Source organism: Coloeus monedula (assembly GCF_965178545.1).
Source record: "Coloeus monedula genome assembly, chromosome: 18".
In the NCBI taxonomy this organism is placed as follows: Eukaryota; Metazoa; Chordata; class Aves; order Passeriformes; family Corvidae; genus Coloeus; species Coloeus monedula.
Window position 1 is genome coordinate 5,168,866 of NC_138798.1, and position 26,283 is coordinate 5,195,148.

The 26,283-nt window shown below is 57.9% G+C and overlaps 1 protein-coding gene across 1 annotated transcript in view; it reads left to right on the top strand.

Moving 5' to 3' along the window:
• Positions 1 to 14,958: 14,958 nt before the first annotated feature.
• SEZ6L (seizure related 6 homolog like) overlaps positions 14,959 to 26,283 on the top strand; it is a gene marked incomplete at its 5' end in the record, with an annotated part of 34,357 nt that continues 23,032 nt past the window's right edge. Inside the window, one exon of the mRNA XM_082293536.1 lies at positions 14,959 to 15,028. Within this exon, the coding sequence (XP_082149662.1) occupies positions 14,959 to 15,028 (70 nt within the window). The remainder of the gene's footprint in view (positions 15,029 to 26,283) is intronic.

Sequence of the window (26,283 nt, forward strand, 5' to 3'; positions counted from 1 at the left end):
ACAGCGCCGGCACGAAACCATGGAGTAAATAAAGATGAGACTCTTACTCACCGCTGCCCACGTGAATCATCGCTGGATCCCGTTAGGGCAGCCAAGGAAAACGCTCCGTTTTCCCAGACCTCTGCAAACTAAAAAAAGCAATCCTGGCTGTCCCCTCGCCCTTGCTCTGGGCTGTGCCGGCGGTGCTGAGCTGCCAGAGCCCAGCACAGGGAGCCTTTGCCAAGCAGCTGCAGCCAGCACAGAACAGAGCCCGGGCTGTGCTCTCGCAGCCTGCGCTGCTTTCCTGCATCTCTCTCTTCCTCTGACAAGGCACTCGCACACGGGGGAACGGCACGAGTGGGAAAGGCACCGAGGAGAGGCCGGCAGAGGGAGGAGAACAGCAGGGATGTGACCAGAACACCACCAGCTCAGGGACTTGCCAGGTCCACCCAGGGTCTTGGGTGGATCCAAATCCCAGCCCGAGCCCTTGCTCAGCGCTGAGAGGCAGCAGCTGCAGCCTGGAGCATGACAGGGGGCTGGAATGCTGCTCCAGGACCTGTGGATTGTTATGGGGGGATTCAGGGATCTGCTCCAGGAGTGAAGCACCCAACACCAGTCCAACAGCTCACTGGGGGAACAGGCCACCATGCTCAGCTGGGTTCCTGTGTGACAGCTGGGCAGGCTTTATGGCTGAACAAATGGATGGTTCCCAATCCCTAGAAGTGTCCAAGGCCAGGTTGGACAGGCCTTGGAGCAGTGTGCTCTAGTAGAAGGTGCCCCTGTCCATGGCAGGGGGTGGGACAATATGGCCTCTCAAGTCCCTTCCAACCCAAACCATTCCAGGATTCCATGACAATGAGAGCTCCTGCCGGCAGCAGGAGGAGAGGCAGAGCCGGCATCCCCCAGGCCGCTCCTGTCGCAGGGCACACGTGTTGCTGCATGATGGATGTTTGCTCTCTACCAACCCAGGAGCCGAAATAAATTGCAGCCATACAATGAAGAGGCACTTTATTGCTCAGGCATTAGGCAAAGCTAATGTAATCCGAACCGATATTGAATACAAATCCTTGGCTGTGACTCACCCTGCTATTACATTGTGTTCTGCAGAGCAGCCGCGTGCCATCAGAGTCAGGCTTTAGGGAAAAATAAGAAAGGAACAGGCTTTTCTCTCTCCCTGTGAAAGACAGCTGCAATGATGGCCAAATCACCCAATCATTGCCTTAATTAATAATTATTTAGAGCCTCCTGGGATTGATTGGATCATTATGACACCAAGTGAAGCCTGAAGAAGAACTCCAGGGGGAAGACGGTGCTGATTCCACGTTCCCTTTGGCTCTCTCACTCGCAGACAGAGCATATCAAAGCTTCAGGAGCCCACAGGAGGAGAGAACCTGCATTTTTCCTGGGATAACTCATTCCTGCAAGCAACATGAGACTTTACAACCATCACCTGCTCTTTCTGCCCAGAGCCCAGCATGAGGCCTTTCTGCTGTGCCAGGGCAGAGCTGCAGCAGAAGGACAAGGGGATAGGGGAGCTTTATTCCCCCAGCCTTCCTCAATCATCTCCCTCCCTCTCTCCCTGAGACTGGAGCTGGGATCCTGCTCAGCACAACGCTGGGTTTCAGATGTTGGTGCCTGATGCACAATCAGCAGCCAGGACTGTGGGTCCCAATGCCAGAGCATCCTTCCCCTCTGGGAAATGGGGGTGTTGAGGAGACACTGATGAATCAAGACCCCAAACACTCCTGCAAGGCAGGGGCTATGGCTGCCCATGCTCTGTGAGGTTTAGAGTCGAGCACAGCCTTGTGCTGAGTTAGGAAATCTCGCCACACCCGAGGTCGATACTAATGCAGTCCTTGATCCCACAGCCAGCACTGCAAATCTTCCTTCTAACACAGCCAGGAACCTTCCCCTGCTCAAGCTCCCACTCTCCCTTTAACTGTTCACTTCAAGGGCAAACAAACTTGGGTACACCAAACTGTGTCCTCCTGGGCCATGAGCCCCGGAGCATCCCAGCATCACTGAGGGGCAGAGTCCATCTCCCCTCAGCCCCTGCATCCCTGATCCCCTGCCAAAACTGCACCCAGTCACCGCTGGGGAGAGCCTGTTCATCCTCTACACCGCTGCACAGAACTCCTTGAAGCATGTCAAGAAAACAAACATGATCCCCAAAAGAAAAGTCAAAATCCCTCCCACTCCTGTGTTGGATCATCGCCCTGTTAGATATCCACTCTGCAAGCACACGGGGATGAACCAACCACGACTGGTGAGCATGGAGATGGCTCTCCAGCACAATGAGGTGCTTTCCCTGGCTGCAGGCACATTTCCAGCCCCGTGACATCCTTGGCTGCTTTGGATCATCTCACTGGCTCCTCCTGGGCATGGGGGCTGGAAATGGAGCATCGCTCTGGGCTGCAGGAGGATAGGGACCAGCAAGGAGCACCCCAGCATCTGCTCCCAGTACCTCAGGAACCTCCCAGGCAGTGATGGGCACACCTGCTGCTTCCCTGGCTTTGGGGAAGAGGGAATGAACCATCCTCACACTGCCAGCAAAACCCCCAGCGAAGGCAATAAGTCATTTGCTCCCCTCCCTCCCTCGCAGTGCACCCCTGGGTAATGAGATCATCCATCACCAGGGTTTTTGGAAGCTGTCAGCTTGGTTCAGGGTGAAAGACTCGGCCATCAGTCACAGGGATCCGTCAGGGTCTGAGGAATAGGCAGAGGCACCGACTGCTTCCCAGAGCAGCACTGCCCTGTCCCACCAGGAGCACTGCCGATCCCACAAAGGCATCTGCTGCCTTGCCATGATGCTCGAGGCTTTCTGGGCATCCAGATGCTGGGATGGGCCCCTCTCCTGGCTGTACTGCTGCTGTGGCACAGGGAAAGCCACGTGCAGCATGAGCAGCCCTGCCTGGGCTGCTCCCTGGAAAGGTCAGGCTGGCAGAGCGCAGTCTCCGGGAAAACGCTCCCAGTCCCCAGCACTGCCAGCCCTCAGCTGCTTTATTTGCCCTCTGACAAACACAGGCAGCAGAGCAGAACCAGGGAGGCGCAGGGGCAGTGGGATGAACGGGGATGAAAGCAGATGGCAAGACTGGGAGGAACCAGAAATACCTGGAAGGCTTGAACTTCAGAGAATCAGTAATATGTGAGTAAGTGCATTTTCCACAGTGCTGTGCATGGCAGGAGGACAGGCAGGGGCTGCTGCTGAGTGGCTTCTGCACCGTGAAATCAATCCCATCCTGCACACACAGGCTCGTTCCGCCAGGAATCCTTCCCGGGTCTCGCTGGTCCACCTCTGGCTGACACCCACAGCTCGCAAATGGAATTAGAGCGGTGACGAGTAAATGGAGACCTTTTATCTCAGGGTGGTAGAAAAGCTTAGGAAAGTGAGGAAAATGCCAGGAATTACGGGGTTTAGGGAGGCGTGGGACAGCGCTGTGAGCAGAGCACGCACAGAGCAGCGCTGGAAGCGGCACCCAGGGCGCTCAGAACTGGAGTCCCCAAATGAGAGGTTGAAGATGCCCTGGACATGTTTATTCCCAATTTGAGCCCCTTACCTAATCCTTTCTGCCCGCTCACATCCGTCACCAAACCCTGCAGCATCCCCTGTAGGATCCCCACTGCTTTCCCACTGGGATAGCCCAGAGATGTGGCTCATCAGGGGCTACCACCCTCCCTCCCTCCCCGTGTACCAACACGGTGCCACACTCACAGCTCTGCTTATCTGCTGCCAGGCTGACCAGCTCTGGCTGTAATTTCATGCTGTTATAAGCAATAACACTTGTAAAGCAAAAATCACGGCTGTGTTTCATGGCACAGAATGTGAAGGAGGCTTTTAAGTGCTGGAGAAATCCCAGCTGATGGCTCATCCCTCTATCCCTCCGCTGGCATCACTTCATCCCAATGCCCGGACATCCCCACAGCCACCTCCTCACCCACAGCTTTCAGGGCAGTCACAGAAAATAATTTCTTCCTAATATTTAATCTAAGCCATTCCCACTTACCCCGGCACTGCACACCCTTGTAAAAGTCCTCGCCATCCTCCTCCTCCTCCACAGGAGCACCCCTGGAAGGGGAAACCCTGCGTTTTTAGCAGCTCTCAGTAACGAGCCCCAGGTGGAAGCAGGAAATCTCCAGCCTGGCTGTGCCCCACACCTGCCCTCAGCTCCCCAACCTCCTCCGTGCTGCGCTGTGACAAGGAGTGGGGTGGCCCAGTGGTGGTCGTGGGGTGTGGGGGGACAGAGCCCCCTCAGTACCCGCTCAGGGACGTGGATGATCCCTGGTTGTGCCTCGCACCGTGTCACGCAGCCTGGCGCGGACACCTTGTTAGACAGGCAGGGAATGTGTCGTGTGTTTTGGGAAGGAAACAAAACTCCGTATGGCGCTCTCCATCTGGGCTGAAAGGCTGCCTGGAAGGAAGGAAGGACAGCCAAGAGTGCAGACACCACTGTCCCAGGGTGACAAAACCTGTCCTGCTTCCAGCCCAGCTCCCCTCCACGGCTCTGCTCCCCTTCCCATGTGCCACCGTCCCCCCCAGTGTCGGGAACAGGGACGGGGAGCCCCGGTCCTGCCAGCCGGGTGACACGGGGAGGACACACCGCGGAGGGCAGCCGGGAAAAGGAGGGAGAGGATGGCAGGCTGCAGTGACGCAGCTCTTTGGCCGAGCAGGAGGGGACTGAGAGCAGCTCGGCTGAGCCCTGGGGCTCCGGGGGAGCGGGGGAAGAGTTTCTCCGCCTGCGACTGGCGATTCTCAGCCGTGAGCTGGGACAGGGAGGGTGCGGCTCTCTGGCAGGGACGGGCTGCAGGTGCTGCAGTTTTGCTCCGGGCTGTGAGGTGGCTCTGACACCGTGCCCAGGGACAGCCCCCACACCCTTGATTTTCGCTCTGGCGTCGCTGAGGAGTCGATAGTGGGGAAATGCAATGGGAAATCTTTTATTAGATCAACACAGGGCAAGTCTGTGAGGAGAAGGTCGTTGTAGCGAGAGGTGAGAAGCTCCGTGGGCTGTCAGCATGGCCGGCCCTTGGCTGGCTCCTGACAGCCCAGAAACCCCCAGATCCAGCTGGGCTCAATCCTCGATGGGCACCCAGCCAGGGCAGACCCTGCCACCGTCCTTAGCTGACCCCATCCTTCCTCTGCCGCCAGGAGGGATGGGGCTGCCGCGGACCCGCAGCTCTTGGCAGCTCTCTGCCCTCCCAGTCTCTCACCAAAGCCTCCTGCAGATCCTTCCCTCCTCCAGCATCTCCCCAGCCCTGTGAGTTCTCTCCTCCTGCAGTAACCGATGAAAAACCTGAAGGGTTTTCAGGCAGGAGACCGTGTGGTTCTCACCCCTGCATGCCCTGAGGGGAATTCCTGCTTTCCGTCTTATTTGTACTTAAAAATCCAGACTTGGGTGTAGCCAGGCTCCCCTCTGGGAGGAGATTTCTGACCCGTGCTCACAGCACTTGGTGTTGTGTTCAAAGCTCCAAGTCAACAGCTTGTCCTGGGGCTCTGAGGATCGGGAGGAGCTGGTTGGCACTTCCCTTCTCCAATCTGTCTCCAACAGCAGGTGAACAAAGCCTTTGGAGGGTGGGGAAGAGCCAGCAGCGCTCAGGACCCTCCCGAGCTCGGTTAAGGCTTGGATTCAAAGATGTTAGAGGCCTCATCTGACCAAAACTCCATGATTCTCACCCATGAGCTTTCCATGCCCTCATCTTCCACCTTGCATGGGCAGCCTGGGCACCCCAGAGCCTGGACACCATCCCACTGGGTGAGCCCTGTGCTGGCAGGGCCATGTCATTCAGAGCCAGCCTCGTCTCAGGAGAGGGATTATTGATCTGCATCTGGCGCCAGGGCCAAAGCCTGCTGCAAAGTGTAATTAATTGATCAGTAAGTGCTCTGAGATCCCAGATGAAAGAGCCACGTAATTACTGAGTATCATCCAGTGGCCCTGGGAGTAATTGTGATAACGGCTCAGGGTTAGCACTCAGAGGCAGAATTACCTCGGTGCTTAATGTCACCCTCCAGGGACAGACAGTGTCCTCCCTGTGCCACATGGAGGGGACTGGAGAGCTCGGGGCCCAGGAAACAAAACCCCTCTGTGCATTCCCTGGGGTGCCAGTCCCTGTGGAGAGGCTGGGGATGGCGGGAGGGTGGTCAGGAGGGTGCAGGGTGAGGGGCTGCTCTCCAGAGTCAGAGCAGAGAAGGGATCCCTGCCTCCCAAAATCACCGAGGTTGGACAGGACCACTGGCGATCTCCATCAGTGACCCCACCCATCACCCTCCCATCACCAGGACTGTGGGAGCCCCGTGAACACCTCAGAGTTTCCAGGGGAAGGCACTGGAGCCTAAAAACGGTGGCTCCAGAATTTCTGATTACGCAGAAATTCAGCTCCGTGTGGGATTCTCTGACAATTCCCAGCCTTATTTTAGATTTTTATGGTCTGCCATAAAAGCAGTTATGGTAAATTATTAGACCTACGTGTGGGCTGTCAGGAGACTTCTCCCCTATTAAATCCCCCACGATGTTGTGGCCTCCCTACACTCAGCTGGGCTGTGTCCCCCATGTCCCTCCATGGCACACGCTGGGCTCAGGGCCACCAAGAGTTTGGGGAACTGGGGCAGGTGCAGCACCTTTCCCAAGGAGCTTTTCCCAGGTGCATAAAACCCTCCTGGGAATCAAAACCACTCCTCACTATTTCATCCCAATGGCCAGGTCAGGGAGAGCGGAGCAGGATTTGCTTCCATGGCCAAACACAAAACAAAAGCTGATCTCCTGCGTGCTGGGGAGAGTTTTACAAATTTCCCTGGTTTATTCCATTAACCCCGTGGCTGCTCAGGGATCTCAGCAGTGCTGACTGCAATAACGTGACCTCCTTTAACCTACAGCCAAGGCTCCTTCCCACTCTCCCAGCTCCTGAGCCACAGCCTGAGCAGCTCTGAGCTCTGGTGCCACCTCTGGGTGACAGAACAGGGCCAAGGGCATCTCCCCGGGGGTCACAGAGAGCTGAGCTGCCGTAGAACACGCTCGTGTCACTCAGCTCACACGCTGTGACTCGGTGCCTCACACACTCATTATCTGCAACTGGAAATGGCTCCCACAGGGCTGGCACTGGGGTGGGATGGGAACCGTGGGCAGAACCATCCCGGGGTGATGGCTCAGTCCGTGCCTGGTGGGACAAGTGAACAGAGGATGTGTGGCCAGCAGGGCAGGGCTGGCAGCTCTGTATCCCGTGCCATGGAGAGGCAGGACCTTCCCAGGAGGCGCAGGCGCTGCTCCCAGCGTGCTGGAGCTGCAGGAAACGATGGCTTCTCCCACTAAGGGACGTTCCCTGCACACTCACCAAAGCTGGGCAGCAGCACCCAAGGTCCAGGGCAGCGAGGTCGGTGCTCCCCGGGAGCTCTTCCCTGGCGGCTGGCTGGTGTTTGCAGATCCCTCCCTAAACCTCGTGGCAGCTTGTGCTACATCTCCCACCGCGCGAACGCACACGCACACGCTGCCGTGCTGAAGCCCTGCCAGCGCCCCACAAATGTTGCTTCCAGCCCAGCTGCTCCTCCTCCTCCTCCTCCTCCTCCTCCCCATCCTCCCTCCCACCACTCTGAGTCCTGCCCGGATCCCTGCGGATCCCCCAGGTGCTGACGCCTCTGCAAACAGCGATTTGGGGTGGCGTTGGTGCCGCTGGCTGCTGTGGCACCATGCCAGGATCATGCCCACCCTTCCAAAACGCTCCGAGCAACCCCCTGTGCAGAGCCACGGCCGGATCCTGCCGGGAGCTCAGAGCCATCCAGGGACAAGCCCCTCCAGGAAATACTGCTGGATCCCATGCCCAGACCGTCCATCCCCACAAATCCCTGCTCGCAGGATGCTGAGCAGGTGCTGGGAGCCAAGGCACCGTTATTCCAGTTGTTCAGAGGAGGCGTTTATCCAGCGGCACTTAGGCAGTGCCGGAGGTTTATTGCCGGCCCCTCATCACGCTGACACACGCAGCAGCAGGAAGTTCCAGCGAGCTCTGTAATAGCTCTGCACAAGTGAAATGCTGTTATTTTTTTAAGATCTCTGGCAATAAATATCCCTGTATCCACGTGAGCTCACGGAGCTGCAGGATGGGCAGCGGCTCTGCCCCGGGGGGGTGACACTTTGTGTGGGATCCCCCCAGGTCCCCAGCCCAGGGCAGAGTGTGAGGACCCCTGTCACGGTGTGGGGACTGTGTTTTAGGGGTTTTCCTCTTAAAACAAACACAAAGCATCCACCCAAGGGCTCCTGGGAGGTGGAGGGACGAGGCTGGAGGCGGTTAATGGCTTTCCACCTGCGGGAGCTGCAGAAATGCTCCCAGCAAAGCACGGGCTCTGCTCCAAGCTCTTACAAGCTAATCAATGAAACATCACAGCTTGGGAGCCGGGGCAGAGCAAAGCAGCACAGTATGGATTTTATTTTTTCATGCAAAGAGCTTTAGTACAAATCCCTTTCTCCCCCACAAAGAGAGCAAGCAGCCTCTGCAGAGAAAGCCAAGCCTGGGGCACCAGGGAGGACACAGGGGTGGGCTGGAAGGGGGCTGCCATCTCCCCTGTGAGGCACAGCCACAGTTAGTGCCACTGTCCTGCTCCTTGTGCCACCCAGTTCACAGGTTCTGGTCCCTAAGTGGTGCCCAAAGCAGGGGAGGTGCAGGTGTGGCCCTGCTGGCCCAAGGCTTTGCTGGCCCCAGGCCACAGACACCATCAGGAGCGGGCTCTGTGGGGCTGCCACTGCCTCTGCAGAGCTGTGGGGGAGCAAAGCACCACTCTCTGCTCCAGCTGCAGGGGGTTTCTGGGGTCTTTAGCCACTGCAGAGGGACCCTCCAGTCCCTGGGACACTCCAACGCCCTGTTTCATGGCACAGAAATGAGCTGATGCGAGTGGCTGGACTGCTTTGGGCTGAACAATTGACTCTGTGCTGTGATCGGGGCTGTGCAGTGTGGCTGCACGTCCCCGCTCCCGGTAACCAGTCCCTGATCCCAGCTCATAACAGCATCTCCAGGGATTTGGTGTTTGCCTGAAGGCCGTGGGAACGCGAAGCAGTGGCAGAGCAAACGTCGGCTCTGAGCGGGCTCGGAGCGGGCTTGTTACTAATTCCTCCTTGTGAGGATGATTCTCCTCATCTGTCTGTTCTCAGGATCTGTCAATGAGCCAGTTCATTCCCACTTAGGATGCGCTGTGCTGATCCTGCATGGCGCTGATTCCAGGAGAATGTGCCTGATGCCACATCCAATCCCTCACAGCAACCCACAGCAGCCACTGGATACCTCCCTCCCTCCCTCAAATGCATCATCCCCTCGAAGATCACAATCAGCTGTTGGACAAAGCCTGGCTTTCACAATGCCATGGTTACTGGTGCCGATTGTAATCTGTGATTTCCTTCTTTTCCCTTATTTCCTTTCCCTTCCCACCCATCACTGGTGCACACCCCCTCTCTCCAGTGTCTCCAACAGCTCAGGGATTATTCCCAATCAGCATCACTGAGGAATGCTGATTGCATCAGTTCCTCACAGGCTGCTTTTATGATTCCCATGGGGAAATTATTTGGGCAGGACTGATGAAAAATATTTACCTGTGGTTGGTGCTGAGGGCCAAGGTCTGCATCCAGCTCATCCCGTCCTGCAGACACCTCCAGCCTTCTTGGGCATTCCTGCCTGGCTCAGGGGACTGAGACCTCCTGCCTGGGTAAGGGGACCCTGAAATGCAGGGGGAGACACTGGCGTGGCAGAGAAAGCCAGAGCATTTTCCTCAAGACAATTAATGGATTACAGTGAGTGTAGAGTAATGCAGAGGCAAAGAAATCCCTCTCTCCAGAGGCAGTGGGATAGCACTAAAGTCATGCTGCACTCTGCCTCACTTCATAAAAACTTCTTGTTATTCCTCAAGGAGGAATCACAAGAGAGGACAGCAGTTCTGTGCGCTCCTGGATTTACAAATGCTGTTTTATGTATCAGGGTAATTTCTCTTGCGATTTATACGGGATACAATGAGTAAACACCAGCACTCCTGGCAAGAATACCGATTCTGGAATGGATGCAGAGAATGGAGGACAAGGTAGGAAGGCCTCCCCAGAGCAGGTATTTTCCAGCTGAAAGGCAGATTTGTAGAAGGCACATTTCTCCAGGAGTTGTGGGGATGGTCAGGATGGGAGGACCATGGAGCCACTGGCTGCTCCTTGCCTGATGCCAATCCTGCCAGAGCAAAGAACTGAAAATCACAGCAGAAAAGTCTTGAAAACTTTTGGGACATCACAGAGCACGAGTGAGACGTGGTTACAGCAACCAGAGCAACACCATTGCCTTGGGAAGGAGCCCAGCAGCCATGGACTGGAGTGACTGGAAGAGCTGCAGTGCCTGGAGCTGGTGGGAGCCGCTCCAGGCATTGCCACGAGGAGCTTTAGTTAATTAAGCTCTGAATTATGAATTATGCATAGAGTATAAAACAATGTTCTGATTTCTGGCTGGGGAATTAAGGAGCCATGGTCTCAGGTAGGTGCTCCCTGGCTGGTGCAGGATGAAAGCTTTTGCTCCATGGGGGGATGGCTCACTGGGATGTGACACAGGGACTGTGGAGCCGTGCTGGGGCCCACGGCCCACACAGGGACACTGAGGGGTGCAGAGGTGATTCTGGGGACACAGCACCCTGGGCGGGCTGTCCCTTCCCTCCCGTTCCACCGGGATGCTGCCGCCTGCCATCCCCTCAGTGGGTTTGTTTCCCTCAGCCCCCTCCAAATCCCAGTGGGCAACAGGGAGCCTATTTTTGAGCTGTGCAAAGTCTTCTTCTGTTGACAAGGAACAAGGACTTCCCTCCTGCGCGGGCCCCCAGCTGTGCCCGCCGGCACTGGCTCAAAGGGGCTGGATCCCAGCCTGGCCTCCGGCTCAAACCCCCCATTCAGCACCGTGTTTGGAAGGCAGAGCAGGGAATCAGCCCCGTTCCCAAAGCCAAAGGCTGGAGTGGCTCTGCCATCTCAGAGGGACAAAGGCCTTTTCTGCCCTGGGACAATATTGCCACTCACCAGCCGTGCCCCCAGCCAGCGGAGCCCGGGGACAGCTCCTCAGAGCCTCCTTTCAGCTGCACTACGGGGCACCTCTGCCTCCAAGTCTAAAGCTGAGGTTATTTTTCCGCTTCCTTCTGCCATTGAAGCCCCCGCGGGCACTGTGGAGGAGGGGTGAAAGCTTCCCAAGGAGGCTGCAGGGAGGGGGCCGGTCCCCTGTGGGCACAGAGGGCTCGGGAGGCAGCAGCCTGGCACCCTCTGGGTACCCTGCGTGCCCTCACAGGAGCCCCACGGAGCGGCTGCGTCCTCGACAGGATCCCCAGTGTGTTTTGGGACAGCTCACACGGCTCTGGAGCCAGCAGTCAGGGATGTACTGAGGTGGGGTCTGTCCCCCCAGCACCTCTGTCCCTGTCACCCTCCAGTGTGGGGGGACAGCGGCTGCCTGTGAGGTGCTGGGGGGCTCCGGGGGCCGCAGGGTCTGTCCCACCCTGCTGCAGGGCAGCTGCTGCAGGATCCCACAAGGTGGACGTGTCCCAGGGCTCCACGGGCAATGCCCAGGCTGGATGGAGCCCCTGGCATTGCTGCCCCTGCCCTGTGGGAGCGGGGAGCTGCGAGTGGGCAGCGATCAATAGGCACAACTGCAGAGCCAACGCGGCAGCACCGGCGGCTGCAGCACCATCGCGAAAATAAATGAGAGATTGATTTTCCAGGCACTTGGGATCTCATGGATCTCAGCTGCCGTGACAAGCGGAGCGCAGGCGTGGCTGGCGCCGTGGGGCTGTCACCTCCCTGCATTCCTGGCTGCTGAGGAGCAGCCGTGTGAGGTGTTTGGGGGCTCAGGCATCCAAAATAAAAGCAACTCTTTGTCAAAAGGCAAAGCAACTCTGAGTGGCTTCAGGGCCCCGCTGCAGTGCGGGGGACAGATCCCAGGCAGGGATCTGGCAAGGCTGGGGACATTGGGAAGGACAGGGAAGTGGGTGTCCCAGCTCCCTGTGGGACCCCCTGGCTCCCTGGCATCAGCCCCATCCCAAACCCCAGTGAGCAGCGCCAGAAAGGCATTGTCTGCCTTTAACGTCTTATCTCCAAGCTGCTCTTGCTAAGTCACATCTGACTTAATTATGGTAATTAAGATTGACATTAATACAAGATTAAAATGTGAAATGAAAATTAGCTGTGAAACTTATCTGAGTTTTTAGAGCAGTTATTGATTTTCTCCACTGTTAATCAAAGGTCTGAGGTAACGGCCGATGAACACGGTGCTAATTAGAGCAATGCCCATAAAGTGGCCTCGGGAGACGTGTGTCTTATTTCTCGGAACACCTCAGGTTTCTGACCACGCAAACATCTCTGGCCCTGAGTGCTGCTGAAGGAGCTCAAGAGGCCACGTTTACCTGCTCCTGTCGGTGCTGTTCCTGGTACGGAGCTGGGCTGTGCATGCAGCGATGCCCAGCCATGCCCAGGGCTGCAGGAGCTGGTCCAGCTCAGGGAGGTTCAGGGTGACAGGTCCCAGCCGCAGGCAGAAGGGCCCTGGGGTTTCGGGGGGCAGCAGGAGCACGGTGATCCCGGGAGCACCGAGGCTGCCGCTCTCCCTCAGCACACATCCCGCTGTTTCTTTGGGTGAGATTTCACAGCCCATTAGCCCTCAGCACCGGCTGCGGGAAGGAAATGATTCAAATCACAGCAGCTCCAGGGAGTGCATCTCGTGGTTCATCCCAGCCCATCTCCCTACACAGACTCCTGCCTCCCAGCTCACCTGAGTCCTCAGTAAAGCTGTTGGAGGGATGGGAGGGCCCCAGACCCGCAGGCAGCAGAAATTCCCAGCAGCAGGTCCCTTCCCCAGGTGTGATGCCCTGGAGTCGCGGGGTGCAGTCTCGTGAGAGCTGGGCCCACCTCCACCCCCTAAACCTGGCTGAGCAGCTGAGGCCTGAGCCTCACCATTCCCTCTCCATCACTAACAACTTTTGCCACTTGGTGGGCATTTCTGCATCACAAATACAATGTTTGGTCTCTTTTCCTGCCTGTTTCCATGGCACTGCTGTTATTATCTGGCTATCTTAGGAGTTTACTACAATGCAGATGAGCACAATAAAAATCACTCAAGGAGAACTGCAAAATGAGAGCCAACTCTTATCTTTAGCACCGGCAGGTCGAGAGGGAAGCGGGGCTGGAGCGGAGGGGGAGCGGCGCAGGCTGTGCTCGCTGTGCCACAGAAAGCTTTGTTCGACCAAATTAAACCTCTGAGCAGGCGAGTCCCAATTGGGTACGAGAGTGACAGTGTTAAATAACACGCTGCACCTCTCGCTGCTTTCTCTGCCTTCCTTATTTTGTTCTTCTTGCGCCTGCTGCCCAACTGCTCCCAGCTGGCAGCGGCTCGGAGTGACACCGGGAATGCAAATGACCTGCCGCCCGCTCCCCGGCATCCCCGGGCTGCTGCCTCCGCTTCCAGCGGCGCCGGGGCAGGAAGGAGCTCAGCAGAGCCCGGCAGGGGAAAACGGCAGCAGGATCAGTCCCTGTGTTTGGACAGTTCCTTGACTCGGTGTGTTCTGCGCTGGCAGTGACACCGGAGTGTGATGGTTGTTGCTGAGGTAACGGGGTCGGTGTAATTGCTCTCGCAAAGGTAGCGGGGGCTTCTCAGCTGGCAGCATCAACAAACTGTCTCTTTAGGGAAGAGGCCGGGCTCCGTCTCGTGCTGTTTGACACCGGTATTGTGCATTCGTGACATCGCTCTGGCTATTTGACTTGACAGGCAGAGCGGCCGGGAGGAGCAGGCGCTCTCACCGGGAGGTAAACATTTCAGGGCAGGATCTGGGGTTTCAAGAGAACGAAGCCTCCGTTTCTGTTCTTCTCAAAGTCAGTGTAGTTACACCGTGTGATCTACGGGCTCAGGAGGGGCCAGATGGGAGCTCTGGGCTCACTGCTCCTGCTGGTGGCCTGGGCAGGGGGACGGGCAGGGGGTTCCTGGGAGCCATCCAGGCCACGGTTCCTCTGCAGGCAAGGAAGCTGAGGAGTTTTGGGGCCAGGTCCTGAGCAGGGACCGTCTGTGTGCTGCTTCCTTTGTCACAGGACTGGGGGTACCCCAGTGCTCACCCATGGCCGCGGTGCCAGCCGGATATTGCAGGGGGCCCTAAGCAGCACCCACAAACGGAGAGCTTTTGTTTGCCCAGTGCCCCCACCCCACTGAGATCAGACGGGTCACAGCTGCAGCTCCCTCCAAGCCAGGCTTAGCTGGCTCCAGCAGCAGCACCAGAAACCCCGGAGCATCCCTGATCCCAAGGGAATCATGGGGCTGTGTCAGCCTTTCCATAGCGCCTCTCCCCCGTTCACAGCCTGCTTTGGGGGAGCCAGAGAGGAAGGCAGTAGGGTACATCTGGGGTGGAGAAGGGAGTGAGAAGGGCTTGGAGAGCTGAAGGCGGCTTTGGGCGCAGGGGGTGGGTTGCTGAGCAGAGTTGGGATGCTGAGAGGGGCTTTGGATGCTATAGGGAGCTTGGGGGACAAGGAACAGTGACATGGGACAAGAGACTGGGCACGGGATGAGGGAGGGCCTGCTGTGGGATCACTGCCCAGGCTGGGGGCCGGGGGGGGGGGCACTGGGACTCCCGGAGCGGGAGGGAACCGAGAGGGACGGAAGAAACCACGGGCAACCGTGTGCCCGGAGCTGCTGCGGGAGCCGTCCCCGGGCTGGTCGGTGGGGCCGGGGCGAACGGGGGGGAGCTGCGGGCGGGGCCGGAGCGCTCGGCGCTGCGCGGGGGCCGGGGCGGCCGCCGGCGCCCTCCCCCGCCGCTCGCTCCGCGCCGCTCCGCGCTCCCCGCGCTCTCCGCTCCGGTCCGCCCTCAGCCGCGCCCCCGCGCCGCTCCGCTCCGCCGGCAGCGCCCGCCCCCGCCCGGCCCGGCCCCGCTCGGCGCGGAGCGGCTCGGATCGCATCGGCTCGGCCCCGCTCGGCTCGGCTCGGCTCGCCCAGCTCGCCCCGGCGCGGAGGCTCCGCCGCGCCCGCCGCAGGATGCCGGGGCCCCGCGGGCTCTGCCTGCTCGCCCTGCTGCTACTGGGCACCCCCGCGGCCCCGCGCCCAGGTAAGCGGGGCGGAGCGGGGCGGAGCGGGCCGGCTCTGCGGGGCTCCCCGGGGCCCGCCGCCTCCCGGCTCCGGGGAGGGGGCACCGCCCGGCGCGGGGGGATGCAGCCGGGACCGGAGAGGGGGCGGTGGGAGCGGGAAGGGCTGCTGGAACCGGCCGTGCCGCTCCCGATCGGGGACCCCCTGCTTCTGCTGCTCGCCGGGCCGGGATGAAACTTCTGGCATTGCGGGGAAGCGCAACGGCACCGGGAGCGGCACCGGGAGCGGCACCGGGAGCGGCACCGGGAGCGGGGCCCGGCGGAACGCGGCGCTCAGCACCGCGGGGCGGACAGCTCCCGCCGCTCCGGAGCGCTCCGGGAGCCGCGTCCTCACCGGGAACCGAGCGCGAACGGGGCCGCGGCCTCCCGGGAGCCGTGCCGGACCCCCCGCCTCTCTCCCGCAGGGAGAGCAGTCCCCGGTGTCCCTAGCCCTTCGCGGGTCCCCGGTGTCCCTCCAGGCCCACTGCCAGGTCCCCGCTGGTGTTCCCGACCCACCGTCTCTGCCGGGGGGTGTCCGTGTGGGGGGGGGGGTGTTTACCCAGGGGCTGCCTGTTCATTCCACGTGTCCCCCGTTTCCACGCAGACCCGCTCCCTCTCCCACTGCCGCGATGCCAGACCTAAGAATAGGCTCCGGGATGCGCTCGCGGGTGACTTGGCAAAGTCATTGCAAACTCGCGTGGGGCTTGGAGATGACTGAAGCGGTGCCTGTGCCCAGTCCCTCGGCACTGCTGGGATGCCAGGACGAGGCAGGCGGGCTCGGGTGTGCGTCCGGATGGGGTTACCAGTGTGGATTGTTCGGGGGGAGAACGGGAGAGGCCGGTGTGCGCTGGCGCTGCAGTGTGCTCGGGGCCTGAGGCTGCCCTCCGGGGCTGGCAGGGTGTTGATGGCAAAGACAACCAGCTCCCGGTGTCGGGAGTGCTGTGCGGTGCTGTCTGTCTACTCCAGTCCCTGCTCTCGTGGTCAGATTGCGTTAAATGGTTTTGACTTTTCAGTCTTAAATCCAGCTCTCCAGACAGAGATTGTATTACAGAATCCATCCTTTCTGGGCAGCAGAACAGCAATGGATGGAGAGGGTGGCATTTCTCCCTCACCTGCACGGGTTTGTGGTCTGTGTACGTGTGGAGGAATCAGATGCGAGGTCCCTGCCAGTTCTGGCATCCTGTTCCAGCGTGGGGACACACAGAGAGGCACGTTCCTCTGGGGTGTTACACAAACACTCTGGTCCGGGCTGCCGGTGCTCTATGTGAAAGCAGCGATGGTCCTGGGCTCCCGGGGGGCCTGGGGGAGCTGGGAAGCAAATCCAGCAAGCACGGGCCCAGTGAGGGCTCTCATCTCCCTCACTGCCTCGTGTGCTGAGGCAGGAGGGCTGCCCCAGTCCTGCTGGGAGCATCAGCAGGCAGTCCAGCTCCCGGGAACAGGATTTGGCACAATCTGCCATAAATCTCGTGGTGGAAGAACACAGCGTGCTGAACTCCTCTTTCCTTGGCAGAGAGAGGGAGCTGATAAATTGTTGACCCTTTACAAGGTTTGGTGAATTATTGCAGTAAAATCCCAACTCCTGCCTACGCAGCCTGGAGCCGGTGGCTACGTGGCAGCTCTGCCCATGCCTGGGGGGGAGGGGTCTTGTCCATCCGTGTGGAGGGGGACACAGCCAGGGGCCCAGAGCAGCAAATCCTGCTGTTCTCCAGCTGGGTGGGGAGCAGGATCAGACCCTGCAGAGACAGATTGCTGTGCTCCATCTGCTGCTCTTTCAGTTCATGCGTCCAAGAAAAAACCATTTTCACATGATTTGCACCCATCGGGTGCTTGGCTGGTGGCTCTGGGTGCTCTGCACTGGTGAAGCCATTTAGATCACCAGAGAGGAGGTGTGAAAGCCTCTCCTCTGCTCTCGGCATCCGCTCGCACCCACCCACCGGCGCAGAGCAGAGCAGGCAGCAGAGGCACGTCCCTGCACAGGGACCTGTGCCAGGAGGCTCCGGGCAGCCTGTGCCGGAGCAGTGGCATCCTGGGAACGTGGGCACCAACAGGGGCATTTATTTGTACCCTGGAATGATGCAGTGGGCAAACGGGGGGGGGGGGTGTGGGCAGCTGCGTGCAGAGAGGGCAGCGCTGCCTGTGCTGCCCATGCAGGCCCAGCCCCTGGCTCTGGGGATGGCAGGGGCACAGCTGAGCACCTGGGAGATCCAGGATTTCTAAATATATTTGGGGCATCCACTCTAGGCTGTGATGAGACCAGCAAACCCTGCCCGAGGCTGCAGTGCGAGGAGCAGAAATGCAGCTGCGGGTGCTGAGCTTCGGGCTCCTCTGCAGTCCCAAGGTTTGCGCCCTCCCTTCTCTTCTTCGAGGCGTTGGGGCACTCCCGGGGTGGCTGTCACAGCCCCACAGCATGGAGAGAGATCCCCCTGGCTCTGTGGTGAGCACGGCACCACGGGAGGCTGTTTCCAGAGGATCAGGTGTGTCCGGCAGGAAGGAAAACCGAGCGTGAACTCGGTGAGGGCTGCAACAAGTGCGTGGTGAGCTCTCGCGGCAGCACCCCGAGCAACGAGATAACAGCACAGAGCCAGGCTGCCGGCACAGATAACGGGAATGGGGCTTGTCTGATGGACAGCTAACAAAGGCCATGGCAAATGGCTCCTCTTCCTTCTCTCCTCCTTGGCAGAAAGGATGAGGAGAGACTGGATCAAGAGTAAATGAAATTAGGGCTCTCTCAGCCCTCTGCTTCTCTGGTATTTTTTGCCATTATGAATATACAAAGATGCCATTTCAAGCACAGTTTTGTGGATGTCACGGTGTCGCAGACATTTCCTTCTGTACATTTTTAACTTCCCCTTCACTGAGGAATCTGGTACCAGGATTTAGGGCCGAGGAGCCAGGCTGCGCCGAGTCAGCTGAATGTGCTCCCTTGGCATCCAGAACGGCAGCAGAGATCTTGGAACAGCAAAGCATGTAAAAAGGGAAGTGTGTGAGCCATCCCTTGGAAGTCAGGTGGTGCTGAATTTGGAAGTTTAATGGATAGTAAGCCATGCATGAGGCAGAGGGGCGTCAGGGCATTGCTGGACAGGTAATGTGGGCATCAAAATGGGCTGGTGTGAGCATGGCCCATCCTGCCAACAGGCAGGGGTGTTCCCTGGGTATTCCAGGTCAGTGCTGAGCGCTGGGGTGCTTTGTTATCCCATTTTGTACAGAGAGTTGTTTTTTAAATGAAATGGGCTTTGTCTGATTAAATAACACACAGCTCTTGATGTAGACTACAAGCAGCCTCAGAAATCTGTGTATTTTCTGTCCTCTGTCACTGTGATGAGCGCGGCTGCTTCCAGTGGGCTTTGGGAACAAAAAAACCGAAACCAGAGTAATCTTCTGTGAGCAATCCAAAAGTTATTTACTTGATGCGATTTTATTTTTCAAATATTTGAAAGTGGTTACTGAGCAGTAAAATAGGCTCCAAGGAAATCCTGTTACAAAACACAGGCTCTATTTTAATTAGCATGACGTGAGCGACACGGCTGGAACCGGGGCTGCCACCGAGTGCATCTTTCAGGAGCTCGGAGATGTCTGTAGGAAACACGGCATGAGCACTGGCTTTCCAATTTTCCAGTCCATCAGGATGGATTTACACTCTTGTCAGGGGGATGAAATTGCTGGATTCGGCCGTGAGAGTTGTGTGTCTTTAACCACTTGGTTTGCCAGGCACGGGGTGCTCTGGAAGGTGGGGATGTGCCTGTCCCTGCTTTGGTCCCAGTCACAGGAGGGGCAGGAGGACACCTGCACCCCAAAAGTGCCCAGCCCCCTGCCCCTGTCAGGGCTTGAGGGGGATGAACACCAGGATGAGCCACTGGGGACCAAGGGCAGCACCCAGCCATGCCCCTTCTGGTGGGGCAGAATGTGGGGCCAAAGCCAACGTCACCAGCAGAAACCTCGGGGTGCGGCTGGTGCACTGCTGGCAGCGGGGAAGGGGACCTGCCATCCCTCAGCTGGTGAACCCCAAAGCAGAGGGCAAAGGGCAGAGTGAGGAAGGCTCATGGGGCAAGAGAGGGTTTGGCATCGCTCTGGCTCAGGCTGCTGCCCTTCAGCTGCTGCTTGTAGCTGCGTCCCACAGATCTCCGGAGCCCTTCCCAACAGGACCTGCCTCGTGAGATGGCTTTTCCTGCCGCTGCACAAGTGAGTGCTGCTGGATTGATGGGATGCAGGGAGCAGATCCACCCGGTGCAGGTGCCTCAGCTGCTTGCCCTGCAGCCCCAACGCAGTGTCAGGGAACTCAGGCTGCAGGAACCGGGAGGAAGGGAAGGAGAAGGGCTCTGCAGCAGGAGCCCTTCCTGCCGAGGTGCTCGGGGAGGGAAGGTGTCCTTCATTCCAGGGGACAGGCTGCCAGCTCCTGGCTGTCTGTCTCCTTTCACAGCTTGTTAACCGACAAGTTGTTAAGGATGTTCTTGCTCTGTCCCGTGGGGCCAGTCCTGCTCTATGCACATCCTGCTCTATCCACATCCTGCTCTACCCACGGATAAAAATACCTGCACAATGGAAACGGCAGCCAGAGAGAGGAGTCAGAATCTGCGAGAGAAGCAGCCCTGCAGACACCAAGGTCACTGAAGGAGGAGGAGGAGGTGCTGCAGGTGTGTGTGGTGCAGCCCAGGGTGAGGCAGCTCTGCTCCTGCAGCTTGTGGGGATCCACGGGGAAGCAGAGATCCACCTGCAGTCCATGGAGTCCAGTGCTGGAGCAGGATCCTGGCAGGATTTGTGTATCCATGCAGAGAGGAGCCCACACTGGAGCAGGTTTGCTGGCAGGACTCATGACCCCATGGAAGGGATCCAGGCTGGAGCATTCTATTCCTGAAGGACTGACCCTGTGGAAGGGACTCTCACTGAAGTCCATGGAAGACTGCAGCCTGTGGGAAGGACTCAATTTGGGAAGTTCATGGAGGAATGCCTCCTGTGGGAGTGATGGAGCGGCTTTGGTGGGCACCCAGCATCAACCCAGCACACCCACAGGGTCAGCTGTGCTGCTGGGAAGAGAGGGGGAACAAATGGACCTCTGCTGCTCAGCTCTGTTATGTCTCGGACTTCATCCATAAGGATTTCATAAATCAGAGGAGAACCATGGAGCTGGGGGGCTGGAGGAGCCAATGGGAGCCTGGCACCGAAGGGGCAAACCTGGGAGCAAGGGAGGCTCACCTTCCTTTCCGGAGAGGGACGTGCTGTGGGTTTCCAGCAGAGCCCGTGGCGTTGGCTCAGAACCAAGTGCAAGTGTTGGTTATCTCTGACTTGGATCTACATCCATGGTTCCTGTGGTTGGGGGATGCTTGGGCAGCCACAGTCAGTGCTAGGACCCCCAAAAAAACAGGGGATGTCAGGGAGGAGCTTCCAGGAGCTGTAAAAGTGGAGGCTGTGGCTGGCAGGGAGCGTTCCTCTGGCACTTTTGAGAAGACACCATTCCTGCCCCAGTGTCTTTGTTGCATGGCACAGATGGGGATAAGGAGCCCTTTGAAGCGTGCTGCTGGGAGTTCGTGTCACACTGCCACAGCTGCAGGAGCCACACGGAGCTCTAAATCAGGGAGCCATCCCTGTGTCCTGGTCCTGGGGAGCGAGCAGGGGCACCTGGATCCAGCCCCCCTGGGATGGGGACCCTTTGCTGCAGTGCTCTGCCCCGTGGTGGCTCAGGGCTGTGGGTACACGGAGGTAATGCTGTCCCCAGTCAGGGGGGGACGGTGTTCCCGGGGTGCTGTGGAGCTGATTTCCTCTCTGTTCCATCTTTTTGTTTGCTGGAGCTCCCGGCAGTGGTGCAGCTGCGGCTGGCCCGCTCCCAGAGTGCAGCCCCGACTCAGACATCTCTCTTTTATTCCTTTTTCCTCCTTTTCCTTTCTCTGGGAAGGGGCCAGAGCAGCAGCTGACCAGCCCCGAGCACTGGCTGAGCCTGGAGCTTTCCTGATGCACAGCGAGGAGGCTCTGCCTGGATTCCCAGCTCTGCGTTGAGCTGAGAAAGGTCTGATTTGTCCAGACCTTTCTCCCTTTTCCTGGCCCGAGGAGCCCATGGACTGACTGCAGGAGGTGTTCAACCCCCAGAGAGCCCAGGAGGTCTGTGCCTGCTCCACAGGGGTGAGGACAAGGCCTTGGCACCTCAGGACAGATGGCTGCAGCAGGAAGGTGCAAGGAGGCTTCATGGAAGCGCAATCCAAGCTGCTGGCAGTGCGGAGGGATCGGATGAGCAGCCTGGCCACTCAGCCCGGCTCCGAAGGCATCATTCCAAGTGCAAAGCTTTAGTCTAGGAAGGAAATTTGGTGCCAAATGCAAAGGCATCCAAAAAACTCGAGCACGACAGAAGGGATAACTGTGGGATGGATCCCAGAGCGGCGTCATCTGCTCGGCAAGGAGGATTCTCACGTCTCGGCCCGTCTCTCTGTCTTGCACACTGGGGGGAGGGGGGGGGATGTGCCAAAGCCAGGGGCTCAGGGGCCAGGAGCACCTCAGCGAGGGGACAAGAGTGGTCCCCAGGGCCTCCAGGGGACACTCAGTGATGTGCTCCAGCCCAAGGGCAAGGGAAGCACTGTGGGGACCTGGCACTGCCGTGGGGGGCTGGGGCACAGCAGGCAGGAGTGACCAGGCATGGGAACAGCGTGGGGGAGTGAGGGAATGTTCTGGAAAGCGTTCATTGTGTGGCGATTTCAGAGCGAGTCGGAATGGCTGGGTATATTTAAAATTCAAGAGAGAATGTCCATCTGACGTTTTAGGGTGGATTAATGGAGCATGGCAACATTTAGTGGATGAGATGCTTCATCTCGGGTAGAGTGGTGGCTGGGGGACAGTACTGAGGACATCACTGCTGATGTCCCCTCTGCCACCCTGCATCTCTTCCATGATGATGGGGCTGCACAGGAACAGGGCTTGCATCTCCTGATGCTGATTTAAATGCAATTCCAGTAAAAAACCAGGCTATTCCTGACTGTCCTGAACTTCCATTTGCAAAGCTACCAAGTCCCTAAATTGACAGGCCACTCTGCTAAGAGCTCCCAGTGCTCCCAGTACACCAGCACATCCCTGCCCACCACAGGAGTCCTGCAGACGCAGCTTGGCAAAGTCCTCTTGGACACATCCAACACCATCCTTGGAGAGCTCAGACTATTCCCAGCATTGTCAGGGTTAATCAGTTCTGGTGCAAAGGGGTCAGATCCTGGAGCAACACTGCCCAAAGCAGCCACCCACTGCAAAGGCACCCCAAAATCTGCTGCCCCAAGGCCAGGAAAGGCTCCTTTTGCAGGGCACACAGCCCCCACCAGACAATGTGTCTGCCTTCACTCCTTATCCATCCACATTATCCACGCAGCAGTTTTTAAATTGCTGCTGGACACTATATTTACATAAATATGTGAGCCAATGAGGTCTAAAACCCTGGTGAGCCCTAAATGGTGAATTAGGTTTTTGGAAAGAGGATTTTATCAATTTACTGCTAGTGCAAATCAACGGAACAGAATTTACAAACCCGTCAAAAAGCGAGGTGACAGTTTGGAATTAATCCTCTGCCCCAGGCACAGGATGTACCTCCACAAACATCTCCCAGCATAAATATATTTGAGAAATAGTGGAGGAAAACGTAACTCCTAATGCCTGAGCACGCTGGCGGCGGCGGCAGCGGGAGATGAATGGAGTTAATGTCATCGGGAAGGTGCTGCCGCCTCCTGCTTTATTTTTATCCAAGACTCAGTGCCCAGCCTGCGCTGAGATATTGCAGTTTGTCTTTGTGCCAGATTTTCCCCCGAAGAAAATCTCCCCGATAATCGCTCTTCCTCATCTCTTCCTTTTTAGAAAAAAAAGAGAATAATTTAATTCAGTTCCTCCGCACCCCTCACTGCTTGGAGCAGCCCCGGAAGGCTTCGTGTCCTGGGGGGGGATGAGCACCTGTGTCCCCTCTGGGTTGGATGCGGCTGGGGCACGGATTTGGGGCAATAACTGGCACCCTTGGGGCCATCTGGGCGCTGATGGGTGTCAGGGATGCCCTCAGGTAGAGGAGGATGCTCCTGGTGCCCCCGTCCTCTCCTGGGGGAAGCCGAGCTCTCTGGCACCTGCTGGGCCCCGGCGCTGCTCCTTCCTTAAGGACCGAACACAAACCCGTGTCCAAACCCAGCGCAGCATCCTAAAGACACAGAGATTCCCAATTCCTGCTTCTCCCGGCCGCTCGGTGCACGGCTCCCACAGCAGGATCGGTGCAGTCGCCCGGCGAGGGACTGGGGCTGCTCTCCTGTCCCCTGAGGGGTTCAGAGCTGCCACGGAGATGAAATCAGTGAGGCAATAACAAGTAAAAGCCAAACTTCTCAAGCTTTCTAATCGCAACTAGAAAGGCTCCTTTTCAGCTTTTGTTTCCAGCTCACAGAGGAGCCCGTGGCTGCCAGCGGCGAGATGGCTGGCTTTGTTGTGGAGATGACTGTGAAGGACACAGGCTGTGTTCCCGTTTAGGAATGCATTGAGGCTTTCTTGGAATTCATTAGGAAAGGTAGGGAGGGAAGGGTGCAGCAAAACCAGAGCCCTTGTCGCTGCAGCCCGCTCCCCAGGGGGGAGAGCTTTTCAGTTTTTCCACTGCAAAACATCTAAATTCGGAATTACAACATCTAAATTCAAAAGCGGTTCCGTTTCTCTCTCCAGCGGGGCTCATCTGCAGCCTGCCGGGAAGGGGAAGGGGAAGGTGCCCGCCCCGCAGTTGTCCCCCAGCATCGCCGGGCTGTGGTCCCAGCAGGACCCCCACATCTCCCTCGCACCCATCTCATGTACCCAGAACAGCTCTGCATGGAATCCTGGAATGGTTTGGGTTGGAAGGCACCTTAAAGCCCATTTTTTTCCACCCCTGGCCATGGGCAGGGACACCTTCCACTATCCCAGGGTGCTCCAAGCCCCGTCCAACCTGGCCGGACCCAGGAGCGGCCACAGCCTCACCAGCCTCACAGGGAACAATTCCTTCCCAAATCCCATCCATCCCTGCCCTCTGGCAGTGGGAAGCCATTTCCCTGTGTCCTGTCACTCCATCCCTTGTCCCAAGTCCCTCTCCAGCTCTCCTGGAGCCCCTTTAGGTACTGAAAGGGGCTCTGAGGTCTCCTTGGAGCCTTCTCTTGTCCAGGTGAACGCCCCCAGCTCTCCCAGCCTGGCCTGCACTGTCGGGATGCGGCACAGGGCGATTGTGACTCATTGTCCTCACGGGCACATTGTCACCCAAGGGCACAAACTGAACTGAGTCACACAAACATCATCTCCATCAGTGGCTCAGGTATCCGCTCAAGCTTCCATGGGGGCGGGCTGGATTTTTCCACATTTCCACTCCGCGTGCACCGACCTGGCCTCAGGAGCAAAGTCTTGCTTAAATTATGCAGCGTTACATCTCGGATCCAAACACGAAGCCTGAGCAAGCAGCGGGGGCAGGAGCCTGCCCAGAGTCAGAGTCACATCAAACAGGTGGTCAGCTCTGAAAATTCCTCCCTCAGTCCCCCAGCACCAGCCCCAGCTACGGCCCAGAGCTTTCTATTGCAGAAAATGTGTTACGAGTTTATGTTGACCTCCTGCTGCTCCCTCTGCTCCCAGGAAATCAGCTGGTGTGTTTATCTTGAGCCAACAGTGCCAGCCTGGGGCCTCCTGCCTCCATCCAGCTGCTGCTCCAGGCTCTGCTGCCCCTCTGGGGTCCCTGCCAAGCACCCGGGGCAGGACGCGACCGTCCCTACAGGGCGATGTCCAGGGAGGTGCTGAAGCTCGGGGTGGTTTGCCAGAGGCAAGTGGTGGCACAGCCCAGGAGCCCTTCAGCCCGATCCCTGAGCGTTCAGCATCGTGTGTCAGAAAGGCAGTGCTTAAACCCAGATTTATGTCTGGGATGTGCCTGTTTTAATCACACTACACCGCTATCAAAAGGACATTAAAAATTACGATTACCCTCCAGGAACATAAACAATGGCAGCAGTGACAAACCCCTTATCCCAGGCGGGTGACACACGGCTTTGTGTAATTGGCCCGTTCATTACCTGCTGGGCAGAAGAGCCAGGTCCTTTCTCTCCGTGTTTCCCCATCACCAGGGTGGGTCAAAAATCACATCAGCAGGAAACGTGCCCAGCCGGCAGCGGCAGGAGAGCAAAGAGCTGCCCAGGAGAGCAAAGAGCTGCCCAGGAGAAAGTGCAGTGCTCTGCTCCTCAAAGCACCCTCCTGAGGCAGAGCTGGGGATTCAGAGCAGCCTCCAGGGGTGGGATTCAAGGGCTTTCTCTAAACTCAACCCAGCTGTGGTTCATGAACAGCCAGCCCAACACTTCCATTCCGATTTTGATGTTCAGGGAATTTTTGGAGGTAGAGGAAGGTGACATTGCCTAGTGCCTTTCCATCAGCATCCTTGGAGCTGTTCCCAAGGTGAAGATGGTGGCAGCAATGCCCCATGGGCACAGGGGAAGGTGACATGTCCCCACCAGGGCAGGTGACACAGGTGGGACATTGTCTGCAGAGCAGGTCTCTCTGCTGGCCACCGAGTCCTCTTTGCTTGTTTATGATATGCTTTTAGCCTTCTGTTCCTCAATTTTGGGGAATCCAGGGATTTCATGGGTGCTGCACTGGGCACAAAGAGGGGCCTGGGTGTCCCACAGCCTGTCAGAATCATTAGCTGGGCACAGCAGCCCTTGGCAAAGCATTGTCCTCTCTGTTCCCAGTGTTCTCGCACCCCCCCAAAGCCTATCATTATCCTTTCTGATAGAATTCAGATCAATCAAACAGAATAATAGAGCAGAGGTCAAGGAAGGCTGTTCCTTCCCCGGGGAACAAGGGGCTGCTTTCATCAGAAGTACCAGGGAGCCGGTTTAATTGTTCTAAATCGGAGAAATTATGAACGTGCCTGATAATTGTGTGTCCTCCTGCGCTGGAGAGGGAGGAGAGCTTTTGGATGGGAGCTCCCACCATGCGTGGAGCAGCATAAATCAGCTTTTAATGGTGCCACCCATGCTGGACTGGGAGGAAACTCTGCCCTGTGCCTGCCCAGCTGGTGCCCACATGAATGTGGAGGGATGCAGATGGATGGGGAAGGATGCAGAGGGATGTGGAGGGATGCAGGGGGATGTGGAGGTGGCTGGAGCAGGGGACCCAGCAGGGCTGGGCACTGCACCCAGCCCCAGGAGCGAAGCTGCTGCTCACCATGCATTCTCTCCTGACATTCTGAGGGCTAATGAAAATATATTTGCTATCTGTATTAATTAAAATAAAGCACAGCAGCTCGTCA